General features: G+C 40.0%; 1 protein-coding gene across 1 annotated transcript; it reads left to right on the forward strand.

Moving 5' to 3' along the window:
- Positions 1-2,556: 2,556 nt before the first annotated feature.
- On the forward strand, positions 2,557-14,453 carry LOC116736438 (NXPE family member 3-like). The gene is made up of 8 exons (XM_032588885.1): positions 2,557-2,894; positions 4,556-4,714; positions 6,180-6,200; positions 7,197-7,649; positions 7,888-8,183; positions 9,128-9,198; positions 11,390-11,587; positions 11,669-14,453. The coding sequence occupies exons 1-8, from the start codon at positions 2,877-2,879 to the stop codon at positions 12,241-12,243; spliced, it is 1,791 nt and encodes a 596-aa protein (XP_032444776.1). The 5' UTR covers positions 2,557-2,876; the 3' UTR covers positions 12,244-14,453.
- Positions 14,454-19,949: the final 5,496 nt, after the last annotated feature.

Consider the following 19,949-nt stretch of genomic DNA (forward strand, 5'->3'; position numbering starts at 1 on the left):
TATTATTGTTATCGACACACTGTTTGTGTCGCAATTATTTTTCCCTATTTGTAAATGTTGACTGAGGATAAATGTTTGTTTTTTTTTTCTTCAGAGAACAGAAAAGACGTCACATTATATTAATGACAAAGTAGCACCAACAACTGCAGCTCAAAGTGTAGAATTGCTCTGCGTGTCTTCACTTCTTTTTTTTTCTACCCAGCACCCAAATATGTTGGCACTTATAAACATTTTAGCACAGAAACATAAAGGATAGATATTTACATATGGAATGTTTCTTTGACATTTAAATAACTACTAGACAAGAATCTGTGGAAGTTGATGAAATCCTTCGGTTTCGTTTACCTGTTTAAATCAGTTGAGGTGTAAGACGACACATCGTAGTTCAATGTTTTGGTTATCTTTGCGGATGCGTTTCCAGGAGCAGTGACCTGAACTTTGTTCTTGTTTTCTGGCACTGCTTCTGCCCTATTGGTAGACTGAAAGCTTCCGTGTGAAGACGGATGCATCTAGGTCTTGCATTTTGTGGTCTCCTAAAACTGTGGACAGGTAACCGATGTCCAAAAGGAGGGCAGGTCCTTGGGTAAAAATCAAAAACCGGGGCTTTGGAGAAAATTCAAATTTTGACCATCGTTATTATGGAGCGACTGCAGTTTTCCTATCAGCATCAGCTATACTGACCTGGTCAGTTCCTGGCCAACACAGCTGATTATCAGTGGTAGGCACACTTCCACTAATGTGCTAATAGTGGAGCAAAATTTTTAATTTAGCATCTTAGCTAAGCTTCAAAAAGTTTAGCGCACTTAGCTTCGCCTACATTCATTTGGTTGGGTGTTTTGTAAACGTTGAGTTGAATAAAGTTTGACATGAAGTTTTGGTTATCTACTGCTACCATTTCTTCAAGTATTTGGACGTTTGTATTGGTGCTCTTTTGATGTGGGTGGAGAATGTTAGCCCAGCAGTTCCAGTTCCTCTACTTATTTTTACTGGGCTAGCTCCACAACTGAAGCTAGCACCGTACAATATACTGTACTATACCTGCTGCACAACACAAATTTCCCTACAGGACGGTGCATAAACTCACTCTTGTTCTCCTGCTTTGCATGGATGGCTTGTTTTAGTGCTTGCGTGATCACTGTGTGCTTGAAAAAGTTCCTTAAAGTTGGTTTATGGTGATCTGTGCCAGTGGTTGTTTCCCTGGAAACAGGAAGGAATTGATCCACAAAACTAAAGTTTAACAAGGCATTCGCTTAAGGAAGAGTAAAAATACTCATTTGCCCAATGAGTATTCAATATGTTCACCTAGAGGCCCTGTTGAACATCAACATCAATACATCACTGAACACACTCAATTTTCTAAATTTTAAGGTTTTTATGACATTATGGTCAACATTAAAATCCAAACCATCTGGGTTTTAATATCCACTGTTTTGTCTGGGAAAACCAACCAAATGAAGTGACTGGACCCGAGAAGCTAAACAGCTCAAAAGTCTTCAACGCTTCTAAATTCCACCTGTTGCAATGAAAGAACTTAATTCACTTCTCCTGCCTTGGTTATGCTAGCTAGCCGTGCCACGGTTGTGTTGGTTGGTGAGTGCCTGCTTGACTCATGTAGTGAGTGAACAAAGTTCTGAGCTGACACATTTCCCTCTTCTGTTTATTGAGTGACAATAAAAATACACCTTGGTTCACAGTAGGTTTCAGCGACTGTGAACCAAGTGAAGGCCTGCTGGACATCAAAATACACTTTTCCAAACTCACGTTTCTAAAATTTCTGTTTTTATGATTTTATAGACATTTAAGCACAACTCATCTGGGTTTTATTATCCATATTGGCCCCAAACATACACAGGCACATTGCTGGTATTTGCTTTTGAATCAGCAGTAAAACAATTATCTGAATATATTGGATGCAGGTTTTAGACACTTGAGTCCAGAAAATCTGGACTTAAATGCAAAATGTTTTAGTTTTTAATGATTTTTATTATTATTTTTAAGGAGTTTCTTTGCTCTAGGGGCCCAACTAACAGCGATCCGACAAGAAAGCAGGTTGTGAGAGATGGGGAAGGCTTGTGGGAAAAGGTCAAGAGACCGGGACTCGAACCGGTGACAGTCACATCGAGGACCCTAACCCCTAAGACCACCAGAGGAAAGTTTAAGAGACTTTTTGAAAATAGTACATTGTGACAGGGAATTGATAGTTTTACCATTTATTTACTGATGTATCTGTTGTGTTTTTCTACTTCTGCAAGATGTGACTTCTTGTTAAAGACGTTTCCAGACACTGTGCAGATGCTTTCGCAGCTTTCCATGAAAATAGATAACATTCTGTGTATAAACATACGCTGTCAAAGAGTTACCATATATGGAATGCATTGTCCTGTACTTGCCTGTGCTGTTGAATTATCACTGTGACGACACAAATATGCTTAGATGTGAATAAATATCAAAGGGCTGCAACTAAATGAGCAGTGAGTTGTTACAAAGTAGTTTGGGTAAAAAAGTTTCAGGAAGGCGAGCAGGAAGTGGTGAGGAGATTCAAAGAGGAAGGTCTCACCAAAAGACGGTTGGAAGGTAGAAGCAGGTTACCAAAGTCCAAGGAATGAGCAGGGGGGACATGTTTTCCCAAAGGAGAGGCAGCATGGATAAGTTTCGTATCAGAACTCAAGGAACGTAAATGAGAAGGTAAAACCAATCTGGGATGTCTCGGAGCAGAACTTCTTGCTCTGAGGCTCTGCCTGATACGCTGACAGGCTGAAAGAGTTGGTCACACCCTGTTAGGAGAGGGGCAGGGACAGACACCCGCGCACACACACACACACACACACACACCGATCTGCGTACAGCTCTGTGAACATGACAAAGTGAGGACGACGATGGAAACGAAAGTAAAGGTAAATCATCAAAAAGACCCAAAAATTGCTTCAATCGTCTCTCCTTTTTTGTTGTCTGAAATTTAAGGGCTTCTGAGGTGACAACTTCTTGAGATTGTTCAGGTGTTTTCCGCCTAACTTCAGTTGAGGTAAAATGTTTCTGTCATGCTCACGCTCCCTCCTCATAACTCTGTTATGCTGTAGACCTACAGATGTATGTATAACCTGTAGGTCTTTAACCTTTAACCTGGACTCTGACTTGACCGGCACACAAAAATTTGTATGCTGAAAGTTATCGTCTTGCACAAGTTTGACAATACTTTAATATTGACTCATTACAGTAAACCCATCAAATTACAGCCACAGCACAGATGTTGATTGATTTATAAGAGTCCTTTATTCAACGATTGCTTAACGTGGTTTTGGCAAACACACTGCACAACACAGTGGAGGGTTTCGAGAGTCACTATCTGTCTGTGTCATCTTGGTGCTGAAACACAAGTGGCATCATCAAAATAATACACAGCAAATATGTTGCTCAATGTCCCATTTATTATGTTTCAAAAGCGACTCTAAGCAGCAGGGATTTAGTCTAGATTTAAAGGAACTCAGTGTTTCAGCTGTTTTACAGTTTTCTGGAAGTTTATTCCAGATTTGTGGAGCATAGAAGCTGAATGCTGCTTCTCCATGTTTAGTTCTGGTTCTGGGAACTCAGAGCAGAACCAGAACCAGAAGACCAGGTGGGTCTGGAAGGTTGAGACAACAACAGCAGATCTTTAATGTATTGTGGTGCTAAGCCGGTCAGTGATTTATAAACTAACAAAAGTATTTTAAAGTCTATTTTCTGAGCTACAGGGAGCCAGTGGAAGGACTTTTGAACTGGTATGATGTGCTCTATGTTCCTGGTTTTAGTGAGGATGCGAGCGGCAGCGTTCTGGATCAGATAAGTTTTATTAGGCATGCCTTTGAGGACACTGATCCACTAATGGATGCGACGAAGATGAGTACTTCTAGATCTTGCCTAGACATTAGTACTTTAATCCTGGAAATGTTGTTCAGGTGATAGAAGGCTGACTTTGTAATCGTCTTTATGTGACTCTGAAGATTCAGAGGCATCTGGTTCACTGGGATGTGTGTCTAAATGAAATGGTTTTATATCCAAATGTTTTGATGGAGACGTCAACCAAGCTGTGCCATTGTGACTGTGACAGGTTTAGAAACTATCAGATCTCCATCGCCGTTCTAAGACATTCTATAAAGTCGTTATTCATATAATTTCATACTGAAAAACTTGACAGTCTAGGTACAAGAATATGTTTTCAGCCTGTATTGGTATGACTGGTTTGGTTTTCATACAGACATAAAACAATGACAAAGCAAAACAAACTGTTCCATCTGTGTATCTTTAGGTAGAGAGAAATTTATGAGCCACAAAAATAGGATTCAGAAATCATACTCAATAAAAAAAAAGACCATGGCAACAATAGCAAACTATAGCAGACCAACTGAATGTGTAATTAGCACAATCTATACATTTCCATACCATTCTTAAGTTAAAAATACGTCATAATCACACCAGTCATGGCTCAAATAAAGAACTTTAAACTTAAACTCACACCAACTGAGACTGGAAATGTACAAGGAAATGTTCTTTGTTTTTATGCTTTTGTCTTTTAATGCAGAGTGGAATCAAGACACCCCTGCTAAGCGAGGGCCGAGCTTCCAGAAACCGTTGCCTCATGAACTGCAGCTTCATCCTTCTCTTCATGGTTTTATCTGTGGTGTTGTTCATGCTGTACTACATGGACTTCAGCCATCAGAGCAGCTGTATATCCGGCGGGGTGAGCGTTTGACATGCTTTGTTCATGTGTTCTAATTTCATAAGTGCCATTTTTAAAGTCCTAAAACTTTGTTCATTGACTTTTTTTCTGCTTTTGCTCCAAACCGCTGTCTTAGGGTGACCACGTGTTGAGTTAGACAAAAAGAGAAACATTTGTGCCGATTCTGAAACACTTCAACAAAAACTTTCACTCTGTTATTGGCCAATGTTAGTCACTTTTTAACGGTCCGAGAAGTAAAACTGTGCCGAAATTAACAGCCGATGTTTATTTCCATGTTGTTGGTGTTTGTGTGTTTTAGTAGCAGGTTGTCCGTGTGACATTTATTCAGCTATGTGACAATTATGACGATGCACTACAGGATTATGGTGTGTTTAAGGGAACCAGAGAAGCAATGCAGGCGGTGTGGATGCTGTTGAAAGTGTAGGGAAATATATACGATATTTAAGATATTTGTAAACAATGCCATAATAACCATAATAACAAGATTATGGTTATTATTATGCCATAATAACACAATTTGTATTATCACAAATGCACATTTTCAATCAAAGCATCCCTCATAATCACTCTACTGTAGCTTAGAAAATCAAGCTGTAACAATAATGGCTCACTTTTATAAGTCATTCTGGACAAAAATTGCACAAAAATCTGAAAATATATTTGATATAATAAAAATAAAAGCACAATAGTCTCAAAAAGACACAGTTGTAAAACAATTTTTACATTCCAGACGTTAGTTTTTGTCAGTATACAACCTCAGTGAATTCAGTAGATGAACTCTCACTTTGTGCTTCGCCATCCACTTTGCGGCAGCCGCCCATGACGACCTGAGTGAAATTTATTTGTTGTCGGTAATTAAGTAACCGACCTACTTGCCCTTTGTAAATATTATCAGATGAGAACTACCAACCAGTGGGAGAGGCTGTGGTATTCCATGTCAGTTTAAATATGCCAATTCATCCCCTGAAGAAGGAAGAAAACCTAAACACTTTCATCAATTAAAGAAAACCCCCCCCGCCCCTCCAGATGCTCTGGATAGAAAAAGTGAACATCATGTCAAGGGAAAAGAAGACATTTGGTCACAATAAACTCTCTCTCCTCTGCACACGTCTGAATCATCTCATCCTTGTCTTTCTAACTGTCTCTAACTAACTTCTCTTGGTAATTTGGTGAAAATCTTAACTCTCGGTTTCAAACCCTCTTGCTGCCATCTTGTTTGTGTCGACACCTTGAAATCCTTTTTGTCACGCAGGCAGCAAATCTCCTGGTTTACTGTTCCACCCTTCTGTCAAGGCTGACTATTTCTTTTCTTGTTCTGTCGCACCTCCACTTCCAAGACTGGGCTTTAGATTAAGGGTGTGTACATTGTTTTTGTTCTACTAAACTGTTGTAGCTTTCACATTCATAAGTGGCTCAAGACACAGAGGATGTATTTGAACTAATGCGTTGTCTTTTGATTTCACAGAAACTCTGCATTTTCAGAAAGGTGTGTACACACTTTCTCCATTTTGCTTTTTTCAAATCAACATGTCTGACTTAAGTTCAAAAGGAAATGAATCAGGATCAAACAGTGACCAAAATAAATTATATGCACTTTCCAAAAACAGTTAAAGCTAAATTTATCATCTTAAAAATACATTTTTTTTCATGGCCTTATTCCTGATTCAAATGTTTGATATTTGTTTTAAATCTTAGCTCAAAAATCATCTTTAAACTTCTGCTTAATTTTTTTTTCTTTGTTATTTTTTTTTAATTTTCCGCAGGAAGTTATTTAAATCTGTTCCACCTACAATTTGTCAATGACGTAAACTGTAACAATGCAGCTGTCATGTTGTTGGTTGTGTAGAGTAAATTGATGAATATTGTATGTAAAAAATAATAATAAAAAAAACATTCAGAAATCAACAGAACACAGGGAGCCAGAGCAGAACAAAAAAAACCCCAAAAAACACAGGAACTTGTTGAATCCAAACAGTTATTGATCAAATTACGTAGCATAATTGCATTGTCTTAGACAAAATTAAAGTTTAGTTGTCCTAGTTGGAATTTCTGAGCTTTTTCACATTAGCATCCTTTAGCTATAGCTAGCGCTTTCAGTGAGGTTACAAAGAATCAGGGGGGTCTATATTTATAAATTCGTTTGAGAGTGGATCAGGATATTTTTCCAAATTTATTCAGAAATGAAGTGGAAATTCTAAAATGTAGAAAAACCAAAACAATAAAGCAAAGCTATTTATTTCTTGACTTTAAGACAGAGAGGATTGGAACATCTGTGTTAAAAGCATATAGAGAAACTGAACAGAATTGTCTTCATAACAACAGGACAGGAAATGCCACATGGAAAGTGCTGCGTGTTTCATCAGATCTCAAGTTGCTGAAGTAATCAGTATTTTCGAAGTGAAACTGTGATCCTAGGAAACTTCATGTGTACAAGCTCTAAACTAGAAGAAAGTTTAAGACAAAATTTGCCTCTTTGCCTCAGATAACTAACATAACACCTACCAAAATGGCGCCGAAACCCAACACCATCACTCCGTTAGGTCCCACTGAGCCAGCCAGCGTCTGCTCCTTCCACTCTGCGTCACCTGAAAACGCCACAGAGGTCAACTTGTTGAAGGAATCCATCGCCTGGCCTGAGACGCCGTCTGTACCGCCTGACTTTTCCCTGAATGACACCAGTGATCCAGCTCACAGCACCTTCACCATTCTCCCACGGAGAGGAGGGGGAAGTTGGCACGTCGGGGATCAGATGGAGGTTCTGATAAGAGTCTCTGACTACCGCGGTCGCCCCAGGAAGTCTGGGGGAGACTTGTTATACGCTCGGCTGCAGAACCGCGCCGTGTTTGCGGGCGTGGCGGGGAAAGTGTTGGATCACCGCAACGGCTCCTACACCGCTGTGTTCTCTTTACTGTGGGAAGGAAAAGCACAAGTCGAGGTGAGACTCAGAAGCTTTTATGACAAGTGTTGCAGAAAAGTGTTTCCGCTAAGACCTCCTTTTTCACCTTGGTAATTATGAGATTAACTGATAATGTTCAGGTTATTATGAGAAATAGGAGAATCTATAAGGAGGCAAATCATTTTCTCACATCCCTAAACATACAATAATGTAATGTAGTTTATAATAATGTTGGGTTTAATATCTTTGTTTTTTCTTCTGTCTTTGCTCCTAAAAGGTGTCCTTGGTTCACCCCAGTGAGGCAATCACAGTCTTGGCAAAAGTGACCCAAGAGTATCCAGACAGAGCATATTTTCTTAGCGTCTTTCGCTCAGGCTCCGTCACAGAGACGGTTACATGCAACGTGTGCCTCAAGGGTCCCAAAGAGAAGCTGTGCAACTACACTGACCTCCACACGGGTGAGCCCTGGTTCTGCTACAAGCCAAAGAAACTGACCTGCGACAACAGGATCACCCACTCCAAAGGAGGATTCAGTTTCAAACCAGAATCCAACGAAAATCAGCTCTTTCAGCGGTGAGTGCAACGTTACGTTTGCACTCAACCCTTCTGGTTCTGCTCTGCAGAAACCTCATCAACTTGGCAAACAACATTCTGTTTCCCTTCATCATAATGAATTTCCACGAAATCTGTGTTGCAGTTTGAGTTTTAGAGAGGTGTTGCGCAATGGTTTGGGCTGTCTGAAAGGGGCCGGGGAGAGGAGTTTATAACTTAAAGTTTGTTTGTGCACCACCCTTCTTGTCAGAGTACTGGATTATTATTGGGAATGCTTAAAACCCAAGCCTATGAATGTAATGTAGTAACGAAAGGCAACCCCATCCCTAAGTGGCTCAAAAATAGATCTATATAATCACGGTTTTAGTGTGGCCTACTCAAAGTTTGGGCTCAAATCCTTTTGAGAGAAGTCTGACAAGACAAAGTGGAACTTTTTGGTGCACATCTTCTTTTTATCTTGTATAAAATGACCCCAACCAAACGGAGAATGTCTCATCGGATAAGTTTCAGTTTAATCTTATACAACTTCTGTACTATGTAGTATGACAATCATGCAAAACATTCCTTACTAAATGACTTTGGGTCTGGAAGACCTCAGGCATTAATGGATGTTTGAAAAATGTGAAAAATGCCAAAAACAGAAAAAGAAAGAAGGCACAATGTCTCTGCACGTCAGTAGCGAGACATGGTGCTGGATATAGATTGTCTTTAGCACCAATAGACTTCATCCAAAGAGAGGTGTGTTGGTTTCAGGACTGTCACTCTGAGGTTTGGTAAATTCCTTTTCAATTGACTTCAATTGCTGAGTATAATTGGAAATGGGAGGCCCAGTTAGAATAAGGAATATGCAGATAGTTGTATCGACAAAGGGACAAAAGAAACGGCAGGTACTAGGATTACAACACCGGATGTGTAAAAGACTTCATATCCCATGACACTCTATCATTTGCTCATCTTTGCTGCAGTGGTGTCAACATGAAAGTCTCCATTCCGTCATCAGGACCTTCCAGCATCGACATTTTACCCAAACTTAAAGGTAAAAGCCACTGTCTACTTACTTCCATCATACAAGACTGATCAGCTGTCATTGTCAAAACCTCCTTTTTTCTTTTGTTTCCATCTGTGAAGGTTTGATGACTAATTTCATTCTGTTTGTATCGCACATTTCAGCAACAAAGCAGTTCAAAGTACTTATGAAAACCTTTAATAAAATCCCAAAACAAAACGGAGTCCGTAGTAAATTTGCTCGACTAATAAAAGAAAGAGACACTTACAGAGGATGTAAACCCACAAATTAAAAACTGACTCCTGAGTGACGAAACATGTTACATCTTGCATGGCCCACAAGTTAAACATTCTGTCATGAAGTGTGTAGGAGTGGACCCAATCGCAGCAGGCTGCAGACGTAGCATATTGGGGATATTTTAATGAAGAAAATCAACCAACAATCTAAAATCCAGGGTTACAAGGATTCAAAACAAAGCAAACCGGAGACACGAGGGTAACAAAGGTAGTGACGAGAAGAGTGACGAGCAAAGTGATGAGACAGACTGGCGAGTTGGGACTGAAATAGAGGAGCTTAAATCCTGGGAGGTAGCAAACGGAACAACGGGCCTGGCTAGAGGAGATGACTGATTGCAGGTGTGAGTGGTTGGAACAGGAGCAACTGAGGGGCGGAGAGAAGGTGTCACAGGGAGGCTAAGAAGATGTACTGGAGAAAACAGAAGGGAGGAAACAGCAGGAAGCTGAAAATACTTCTAATTCTAAAGAAACACCAAGACTCCTAGACTGAATGTAGGGTGATGAAATAACAAAGAAATAAACATAACTAGAAACACTACAGGGATGAAAAGCAAAACCAAACCCAAAAACTCAGAGTCCTGACAAATTCTTCTTTTTTTGTTTATAAAATCCAAACTCAACCATAATAAGTGCTGCTTGTTTTCTATGTCGAGTATCTTGCATACTCTCTCAAAGCATCTCAGATTTTCTTGTTTATGGCAAATTTTGCTGTATGCAAGATGAAATTTCACAACAAAAATACAGAATAAATGCAAATTACAGTCATAGTTCCACACAGCCAGCCTCCCTCCGACTGGATTCCTCACTGACAGAAGTCGGAGTTGAAATGGCACCAAACTACTTCCAATCAGAGGCTCCTCAAACAGGCGTATTGCAGGTGGAGCATTCATTTTTCTGGTCAAAAGGGGTTATTCCAGTGAAATCCTGGAGGAAAAGTTTTGCTTTATAACTGAGACAACCAGATTCTCCAAAAGCAAATACATATGGTCCAACCAGAGCAGATTGAAACTCTAGCCGCTCTCATCCAACGGCAGATATTTATTAACCACCAGACCTCTACCAACATAAGACATGTGAGGCAGCAGAAATGAACTTTTAGACAGTCTGGCAAGCACTTTTTACACAACATCTTCCCAATTCTTCTTCTGGAACTCTTCTGACGCCAGAAATACTTTACAAACTTTGATGCACTGCCTTTCCCGCGTGTGATTACATAGTAGTGTTGCTTGAAGGGTACCTGTCTACTGTCCAGCAAATAATGTCATTTTCAAATGACATTATTTATTTATCCAGGGTGAAGCAATCTCTTGGACCTTAGCATCAATCAATCAAATTTTATTTGTATAGCACATTTTAGCAGCAAGGCATTTCAAAGTGCTTTACTTCATAACAAGCACCAAAGCACAAAGTCATGCAACATAGAATCAACAACCAAAACATGACATTAAGTCAAATGCCATCATTAAATATGTAATTGATTACGTTTCAAATACAACTGTGAACAGGTGGGTTTTTAGTCGAGCTTTAAAGGAAGTCAGTGTTTCAGCTGTTTTACAGTTTTCTGGAAGTTTGTTCCAGATTTGTGGAGCATAGAAGCTGAATTCTGCTTCTCGTCACTTGGTTCTGGTTCTGGGGATGCAGAGCAGAACCAGAACCAGAAGACCTGAGGGATCTGGAAGGTTGATACAACAACAACAGATCTTTAATGCATTGCTACGGCTTCATGCTAAGCCGTAGCATGAAGCTACTATGCTAGTAGTAGAAGTGCTATGCCCTGCCCCATATCACCTGGTGCAGCAGCAGGCCCAGTAACAGAAACCATGGTAGTAGAAGTTACTGGTGAAAGACAATATTTTCAAAGGTTATTGGTGAATAGTTACAATCAGTGACAAAAGAAAGTTTTAACCTCCCTGTTTACCTTCCAGATGGGACCAGTGACATTGTGAAGACTAAACCTGCTGGTTATTACTACCAGGGAGCGTGGCGAGCACTAGACGGCACCACAGTCCGTCAGTTTAACAACGCCTCGGCGAGAACCCAGTGTCTGAAAGGGAAAGTGGTCCGCCTCTATGGAGATTCCACTGTCAGACAATTTTTTGAATTTCTAACTGGAAACACCCCAGGTAGACACGTGGCAGAAATGTCCGGCAACGGCTGAGACTGCCTCACGCCGCAGTCTGATCTGTTCTCTCCTATAATTTCAGATCTCAAGAAGTTTGACCTGAAAAGTCCTGGAAAGGCAGGACCTTACATGGCCTTGGATTACAAAAACAACATCTTACTGACGTACCGATGCCATGGCACCCCCATCCTTTACACTCCCATGCCGGCCATTGAGACACGTCACATTGCCACCGAGTTGAGAACTGTGGCCGGAGGCCCGGACACTGTCATAGTGATTAGCGTCTGGGCACACTTCACCTCTTTCCCTATTGAGGTCTACATCCGACGTCTGCTGAACATAAAGAGGGCAGTGGTGCAGCTGTTGACCAGAGCTCCAGACACACTGGTCATCATCAGGACTTCTAATCCCAAAGGGTCAGTGCTCAGTGAGATACGGACCAGCAGTGACTGGTACGCCCTGCAGTGTTATAAGGTCCTCAGGGAAATATTCAAAGGGGTGAACGTCCAGCTGCTGGACGCCTGGGAGATGTGCCTGGCCCACCACCTGCCACACAGCCTCCACCCCCAGCCTCCCATAATAAAGAATATGATCGACGTTGTCTTGTCCCACACCTGCCCCCTTGGTGGAAAGTCTAAAGGTGCAACAAAGCAGTAAGAAAAACAATGAAGTGGCAAATGGGACTGACATAAAAAGGCAGCTACTCTACTCACACCTTGATGTCTTGTGCAAAAAGAAGTGAAACCCAATAATCCAGATGATGAAGTAAGATATCAATATAGAACAGGAGGAGATTAAGTCAATTTTGCAAACAAATGATCGGAATCGACTGTTACCAAGGAGTTGAGGAATCCACCACTGAGTTGAAAGCTTTGGAGATTTCTTCAAAGAGTCGGGATTGACCAGAACATTTCTGCACTTGGTTACATTTCTAAGGATAAATATTCATTTGCTCTTATCATTTGTTGGCTAACACTGGTGACACTTGCTGTTGCTTGTGTATGTTCGCCTCCTCCTCGACAGCTCCATGCTACAGGGCAGCTGTTGTCTACACGTCCCTGTTCTTGTTTAGAACAGAACACTTAGTCGCTGTTAACCAGAGCTGCGTGTTGTTGTGTGTTTTGACCACACTTCCTTTTGCAGAAATTTCAGATCCGTTTCCCTTAAACGGATCCTGAGCTCACGACTTGGCAGAAAGAAGTGCATGTTGCTCTCGCCCTCGCGCCTGGCTGCTCGCTCCTACACATCAGAGGAAATAAATCTGAGGAATTCTGTGGGAAATTTTCCACCTGCAACCTCAGCGTACGAGCGTTGCGAAATGTTTTGCCTGTCTGGTTTGGACGCACACGCTAGTTTGGCATTTGACGACAAGAGGTCAGTGAAGCATAAAGAAACAAACCCGTCCAGGCGATGGCTATCAGGTTTGTGGTGTTTATGTAAATCACAAGGATGACCTTATCTTTAAACATGCCGTTGCCATCTATGATCTTTTATTTATCACTTGTTTTCTTGTTCAAAGCTCCTTCAGTAAGACCAGTTCTTAAATGATCATCGGCGCCACAGATTTGACCTTTTCTGTGTGAGCAGCAAAATTGAGAGAACAAGGGAATTAGGATAAAACAAACTAACGAGAGAACTAACATTTTTTTTATAAAGTTGAGCAGCTGTGAATTAGTTTTGTACAACTTTACATCTTCCTATGTAAGCATTATATAAGAATCCATTCTATTGCTGTCTTTAGATGATTATCCAGGTGTTCAGACGTAAAGACAAACAAAAAAAAAATTCCCATAGTTCACTCGAGTTTATTTAAGGTTTAGTTTATGTTTTAAGGTGAAGGTTCATACTCCATAAACTGTCAATTATTTATTCTAAAGATTCACTGACAACCTGACGAGGCTTAAAACGTTTACTGTTCCAAAATAACTATTTTATTTCTTGATTTATATTAATGTTCTACATGTTGTGGTAGCTGGTAGCTCTGTTGCTTTGCACCAAGTTGTTCAGTTGTTTTTGGTTTTGATTTTTTATTTTGATTATTTCCTTTATTCTTTCTGTAAGTTAAGTTATTTCTTGTTATATATGGGATTTGTTTTGAAGATTTGCTATTTATTTCTGTATTTTGTTAGATTTCCTCTTCGTTCTTTTCTCCATGTTTATTCTTATACTCAGCCTTCCATTTGCTTCCCTCCCTAATTGTTCCTACATCCTATTCTCCTGCATGTTTTCTCCTGTTGTAGTCCCCCCTCCCCCATTTTTTCTTTAAATATAAACTAAACTCAAACTCTGTTTTCTACTTTGCATTTTTTTCCCCGCCCTAAATCCTCCCATCTTAACAGTTGTGGGTTCAGATCCCTGCCAGGGGTCTTGCTGCTTGGCGTTTGGATATCTTCCTGTACTTTGAATGTCACAGAGACGAAACTCTCTGGCTTACTGAGAATCGTTTTGGAAGCAGATACATCATCCACAGATGTGTGGATGAAATATGCAATCAGGAGAGAATGCGTAGACTTGGAGGCTTTTGAATTGCACTTTTTCTTTAACTTTTTTCACTTGGGGAATAACAAATGCTAATAAAGAATCCGATTTTTATTAGATATGTTGTCAGAAGCTACAACTTTGTGGTTTATGCCTTCAGTGTGAAGATTGTGAACTGTAGCTGGAGAAATGCAGCAGTGATTGCAGCACTTGATGGAATCAGGTGATCTGGAGGGACGACTCACAGCGACCATGGACCAGAATGTAAACTCAAGTGTGCTGGTATTAAATGCCTTTAGGTAAACAGCAATGACCTGCAGTATCCCTTTTATAAATTATGAAGCCAACAACTATCATCTGTGCAATAAATGCTGGTATGGCATCTATGATGACGTGTTTCTGTCTTTGATTGTTATCTGTCACTGAAGCACCAAACAAAAACCGATTCTAATATTTACACGACTTCTCTGTGAACCTCCTGATCGTCACGATGCCTGAAAGGCAAACAAGTAGCAAGCTGGAAATTCCTTTGTATCATCTTGATCCACACATCACCCAACAAAAACAAGAATACATGAGATGAAAGGGTTTAATTATGCTGGTTTATTGCTCCCAGTGACAAGTCACAAGCTACGACATCCAAACCGTGCCAAAACTCCGCCCTGCACCGCAAAAGAATCAGGCTCAATCACTGCTTAATCCTGACAGCATATTTAACTAAGATATGCGAAGCATTTTAATAGATGTAAGAAATACATGACAAAGGCTGGCGCTCTCTCAAATGAAGAACTTGAACATGATCAAAATGAAAGCAACAAAGACACGACAGAGAACGGGCCCCATGTTCAGCCTGCTGGGTCGGTCCTGCTTCGTTTACTTTGAACAGCAGTGAAAAATACATGTAAACGGTTCAGACGAATGAGAGCAGGGTCGTAGAGGAAGTAAGGAAAAAATAAAAAGGGTACGTCAATTACAACACACATATATTAACATAACTTCAATTCTAATTTTGCTTCCTGCAGCTGCAGCTCTTTGAAGATCAGTTGTCTAAGACTCTCACCTTTTTGAGATAAGTAAAAAAATAAAACAGAGCGAAAACTCTGAAATTTTAAACCGTCAATGATCCATCTGACCGTGAAAAAGAAATGAAAGGGATATGAATACGATTTTTTCCTTTGAGTTTGCTTCGTTCTCTTGCGTCTTAATGAAAAGATAAAGCCCAAATTCACACGAAGGCCGGTCTGTTCCAAAGCACAAGTAAAGCTGCTACACGGAGTAACAAGATGATGTCGACCATAAACAGAACAACATCGGTACATGCAGAATTTATACGTGTGTTTACATAAAGCATTACGTTTGATCAAAGTGCAAGTTTGATAAAAGCGTGGGACAGTAAGTGCATAAAACTTGTCAAACTACCCTGTCAAATGATTTAAAATTGATCACATCACCTGTGGCACGAAGGCAACATGTGGACAATATTTCTGCCCACATAATCGCTCGCCATTGTTGTTCAGTGAGCCTTGAACCAAACTGGTTGCAACACGATTTAAAGACAAACCAGAAACTAAGTCCAATAAATCCAGGGCTAAACCACAGAAACAGAGCTGGAGAAAATCGTTAATAAAATAATCATTTATAACAACAAATACAATGTGGCTGTTAAGGGATAAAGATGTTATAATAAATAAATAAATAAATTACAAGTGTAATCCCCCAAGACATCCCATCAAATGTACAAACAGAGGCATTTTTATAGGTATTTTAAAAGTGAAAAAAAAAATTTCATCTTTAATGTTCTTAAGTTGATCAGCATGTCCAGGACTGTTATTGACCAAATCCATCACATTTTATTTCTGCGTGACATAAACACGCTGTGACACACAACCACTCTTAACAAAGGGGAAGAAAAGAGAACAAGAAGTTGTTTGCCTTCACAAGTGAAGTGTGATAATGAAGATTAAAGAAAAGTCTCCTCACGGTTAGAGAACTCACTAAAACTGCAAAGTCATACTAGCTACGATAGCAGATAACAAACCAGTCCAAAGTGAGAATGACGCAAATTCACAGCAATGATGTGCAAGGAGCTAAAATTAGATCAGAATGCAGACGACTGGGACCTGAATATAATAAACGCCTTTCATCAGTGTTAATGGGAGGCAGAAACCATTACACATTCCTCTTAGGACCACTCACAATATCTGACACCTTCATTTACTCCTTTTTTTCAGGGTTTAGTGTTTTCTTCCTCTTGTCCTGACTGCTACCTTTGCAGGTCTTTGCAGTTACTTCCTCTATCGGCTGCGTGTTCCCAACCACTGCATTCAGGAATCCTTTCTTTGTCCAGCTTCTCTTGACGTTATTAGGAACGTAATCAGCACTTTGTGCTGAAAAAGCTTGCGTGGGGTTTAACTCGTTTCCTCTCTAAACTTGTTAGAAAGTCAAATGTCTCCACTGTGTTTTTCATGCACAGTCACCCCAACAGGTTTGGTGGAAACTTCGACTTGTGCCGAGAATCGGGCGTCAACCCCGAGGAAACCGTAACGCGACAACACAGTGTCTTCTGTCAAGGCCATGCACAAAGTGCAACTGCAGAGCCAACACTGTGTCCACTCCCGTCTTGATCTACAGTACAGCGACTCCTGAAGAAGCTCGGGGAGCTCAGGTTCAAACATTACATTCACCAATGGGAACCGAAGCGTCCCTGAGACAATTGAGTTAAATGACAACCCTGCATGAGAATCAAGGCCTTCCTAAAACAGAACACATTGACCGTTTAGGGAAACTGACACAGTGGAATAAAGCTTTTTTTTTTTTCCCCCCCCCAAACACATGAAGTGCTCAGCACCACTCAGTGATTTTCTTTGAATAGTTAAAAGCCATTCTTTAAATAGGAGCAAATATAAAATCATCGTTAAGACATGAATGACTTTAGTTTCTGTCAAATCAACAAATACAATGAATTCTACTTGGTGGCCTGAGTTACTGAAATACTAAAATATATGTGTAACATTCAGTTTTTAATTGAATATGACTGTAAAATGCGTACCACATACACCTTTATATAACTTTAGTCATATTCAATAAATTAGAATATATATGCAAATATATATATATATATATATAGTTCTTCTGGGGTCTTTAGACACATTTCTCACTAGTTTTCTTTCCAGAGTTGTAGAAGTCTTTGGTTTTCTACCTCTGCCAGACTTGTCCTCTGTTCTGTGGCTCTCTTTCATTTTCTTGCTCATATTTCTCACTCCACTTTTTTACACTTGGAACAGCCGTTGACGACTTTGTGTATCGTTGTTCTCCCGATTTGTGAGCATCAGCAATTCCTTTTCTTAAGTCTAAACCGAATTGTTTCTTATATTTCTTTGTTGTTTCTTTGGCACGATGCTCTGTCAAGTGACGGCTCAAACCCATGCTGAGGATTTTTGACTGCGTTTGGCTTCTTACATGCTTTTCTTGCTTCCTTTTTCATTGCCTCCTGTTCGTGTCTTGTGTAAAGCCCTTTGTGCTCCACTTGTTTAGAAAAATAACAAGGGATTGATTGATCTGGCACTGCGCATGATACTTTAATCCTTCATCATTTCTAAAAAAAGAAATTAAAATCCGACAAGCATGTCAAACTTCATTTGTAATCTTTGAAAGTCTAAAACTTTTGACTCTTTGTTTGCACACAGAATGAAACTCGGACCTGTCAGAGAATCCTAACTTGCTGCTTCCTTTGTCTTCCTCTTGTCTCTTGTGCAGTGTGTTCAAGAACCGGACTCAGACGTTCATCTAAATGGTTACATTACGGGCAGGCTTATAGCGAACACCTGTAGACTGGCATTCGGTTTCGGAACAGAATGTAAATGAAAGCACAAAAAAAACCCAAAAACGTTTCCATCATGACGCACCTGGTTATATCAACGTTTCAGAGAGGCTCTCCTCGCTTTTGATCTGGAATAGTTTTTGGTGCAATAAGAAGAAAAGCAAGATAATAACAAAAACAACATGTTTCCCGTCTGTGTGAAGAAAGGCCGGCTTTTAAATAATTATTTCAGTCTGGGTGCCACGGCAACTAGACGCAGTTAGTTAGCGCGACAGCGTACAGTGGAGCTAGTCGCAATAGTGTTCTGAAAAAAAAAACAAAGGAGCTTCTGTTGCTGAAAGTATTCCTGCAGACACTGAGACGGCCAGTCCAGCCTGTTTTCAGTTTGGTGTCATGTGAGACAAATCTCCCAAGTCAGTTAGAAGAATAAGGCCGTGAAATACCAAAATAAACCTGCTCCACCCGTTTTATACACAAAGAAGCTCCTTTATGCTACTTTTTGTCTTGTCATGTAATTACAAAAAAACCCAAAAAACCCTCTGGGTACAACTGCTCCGCTTGGTAGACTACAGCACTCTAATATTTATCTTTTGGAATATTTGCTTTAAAGGTTTTCCTAATGAAACACTTATTCAAATTTGACTTTTGTGTTTATTTAGTAATGTTTTACATAGCGTTTGTTTTGTGTTTTTTTAAGTATTGTATAAGAATAATTGTCTACAGCACTGTTGGCTCTGTATGTACTTCCGCCATTTTCTCACAGTCAACCACTATGGACCTTACCAGAGGGGCCGCTTTTCATTGGCTGATGCCCATTCTACGTGGTCACGTGCCTGGCCGTCTCACAAACACACTTAGCTTCCCGTTAGCTAAGTACAGCATAATGGCAGAACTGATACAACTTCTACACCTTGAAGCCTGTCTGCTACACAGTCTTACGTTAGCTAAACAGATCAATATGCAATGTGTCTGTATCTGACATACACTAAAGATTTTATTTTAGCAGAAAAGGCTTTGGACTAAACTGTTACTCCTGTTAGCCGCTCTAGCACCAAGTACAGCTGGTCAATCAACCGTCGCTGTGTTCAGGGAAGCGCTGATTAATAATAGAGAAATAAATATCAAGCCTGGAAACTTGATATCGTAACGGACTGAATGTTATGTTTTTAACGTAATCTTTGCTAGTCTCGAGGGGCGCAGGCGGTTGCCACGGTAACAGGTGTGCTTAAACTACAAAGAGAGAGAGAGAGTAAAAAGGTAGGAGTGGTTTTGAGTTGATCACCTGTTCGGATTATTTTACCTTTGTTTCCCTTTGCTGTGGCTCATTACAGCCACTGTAGTTTCTAAACGTTGGACTAATTACCTCGTTTGTTTGTGAGTTTACGTCATTCACAACAAACATCAATTAGAACAAAAATATATTTCATACAATTTTAACAAACAAATGGCTTCTACCGCGATCATTATGTGAAATTAAATTAATTATATCCCAACTTCAGAAGATTTGCCTTTACCTTTCCAGAGCTCTTTGGTTCCTCCTGTCAGTCTGTAGCTTCTGTTAAGGAAAAATGATTATTTTTAGTGCTTAATACAGTTAATCTTACGGCATGTGTAAAAGGTATATTGAACATTCTTATTTTGAACAAATTTCTTTATTTTGAACAGGTTCGTGTTAAGGATTTAAAATTAAAACAGATGACCAAGCATTCAGACAACAGGGGCCAAATGCAGATCTCTCAATGGGGCCTCCTGCTGTGCTGACAGAGCACAGGAGGCCATAAAATTAGCATATCCTGCAGGGCAGAATCACTGGAGCTTGGGGGAGAGAAGCCTGTTTTGTTCACAGAAGATCAAAAGCCTTCCAGAAACCAACATCTGGGATGGTGTGAAACTGAATACAACATAGAAGGTTGAAACCACTAACATTTAATTTTTAATACATTTTTCTAAGTATTAATACCATGTTTTTATTGAAGATTGTATTATCTCATTTTAAAACTACTAATCTAGTGAATGATGAATGTATTTGAAAATTGTACTATCTGTGACTATATCAGAATCAAAT

The sequence above is a fragment of the Xiphophorus hellerii genome, chromosome 17, assembly GCF_003331165.1.
Source record: "Xiphophorus hellerii strain 12219 chromosome 17, Xiphophorus_hellerii-4.1, whole genome shotgun sequence".
In the NCBI taxonomy this organism is placed as follows: domain Eukaryota; kingdom Metazoa; phylum Chordata; class Actinopteri; order Cyprinodontiformes; family Poeciliidae; genus Xiphophorus; species Xiphophorus hellerii.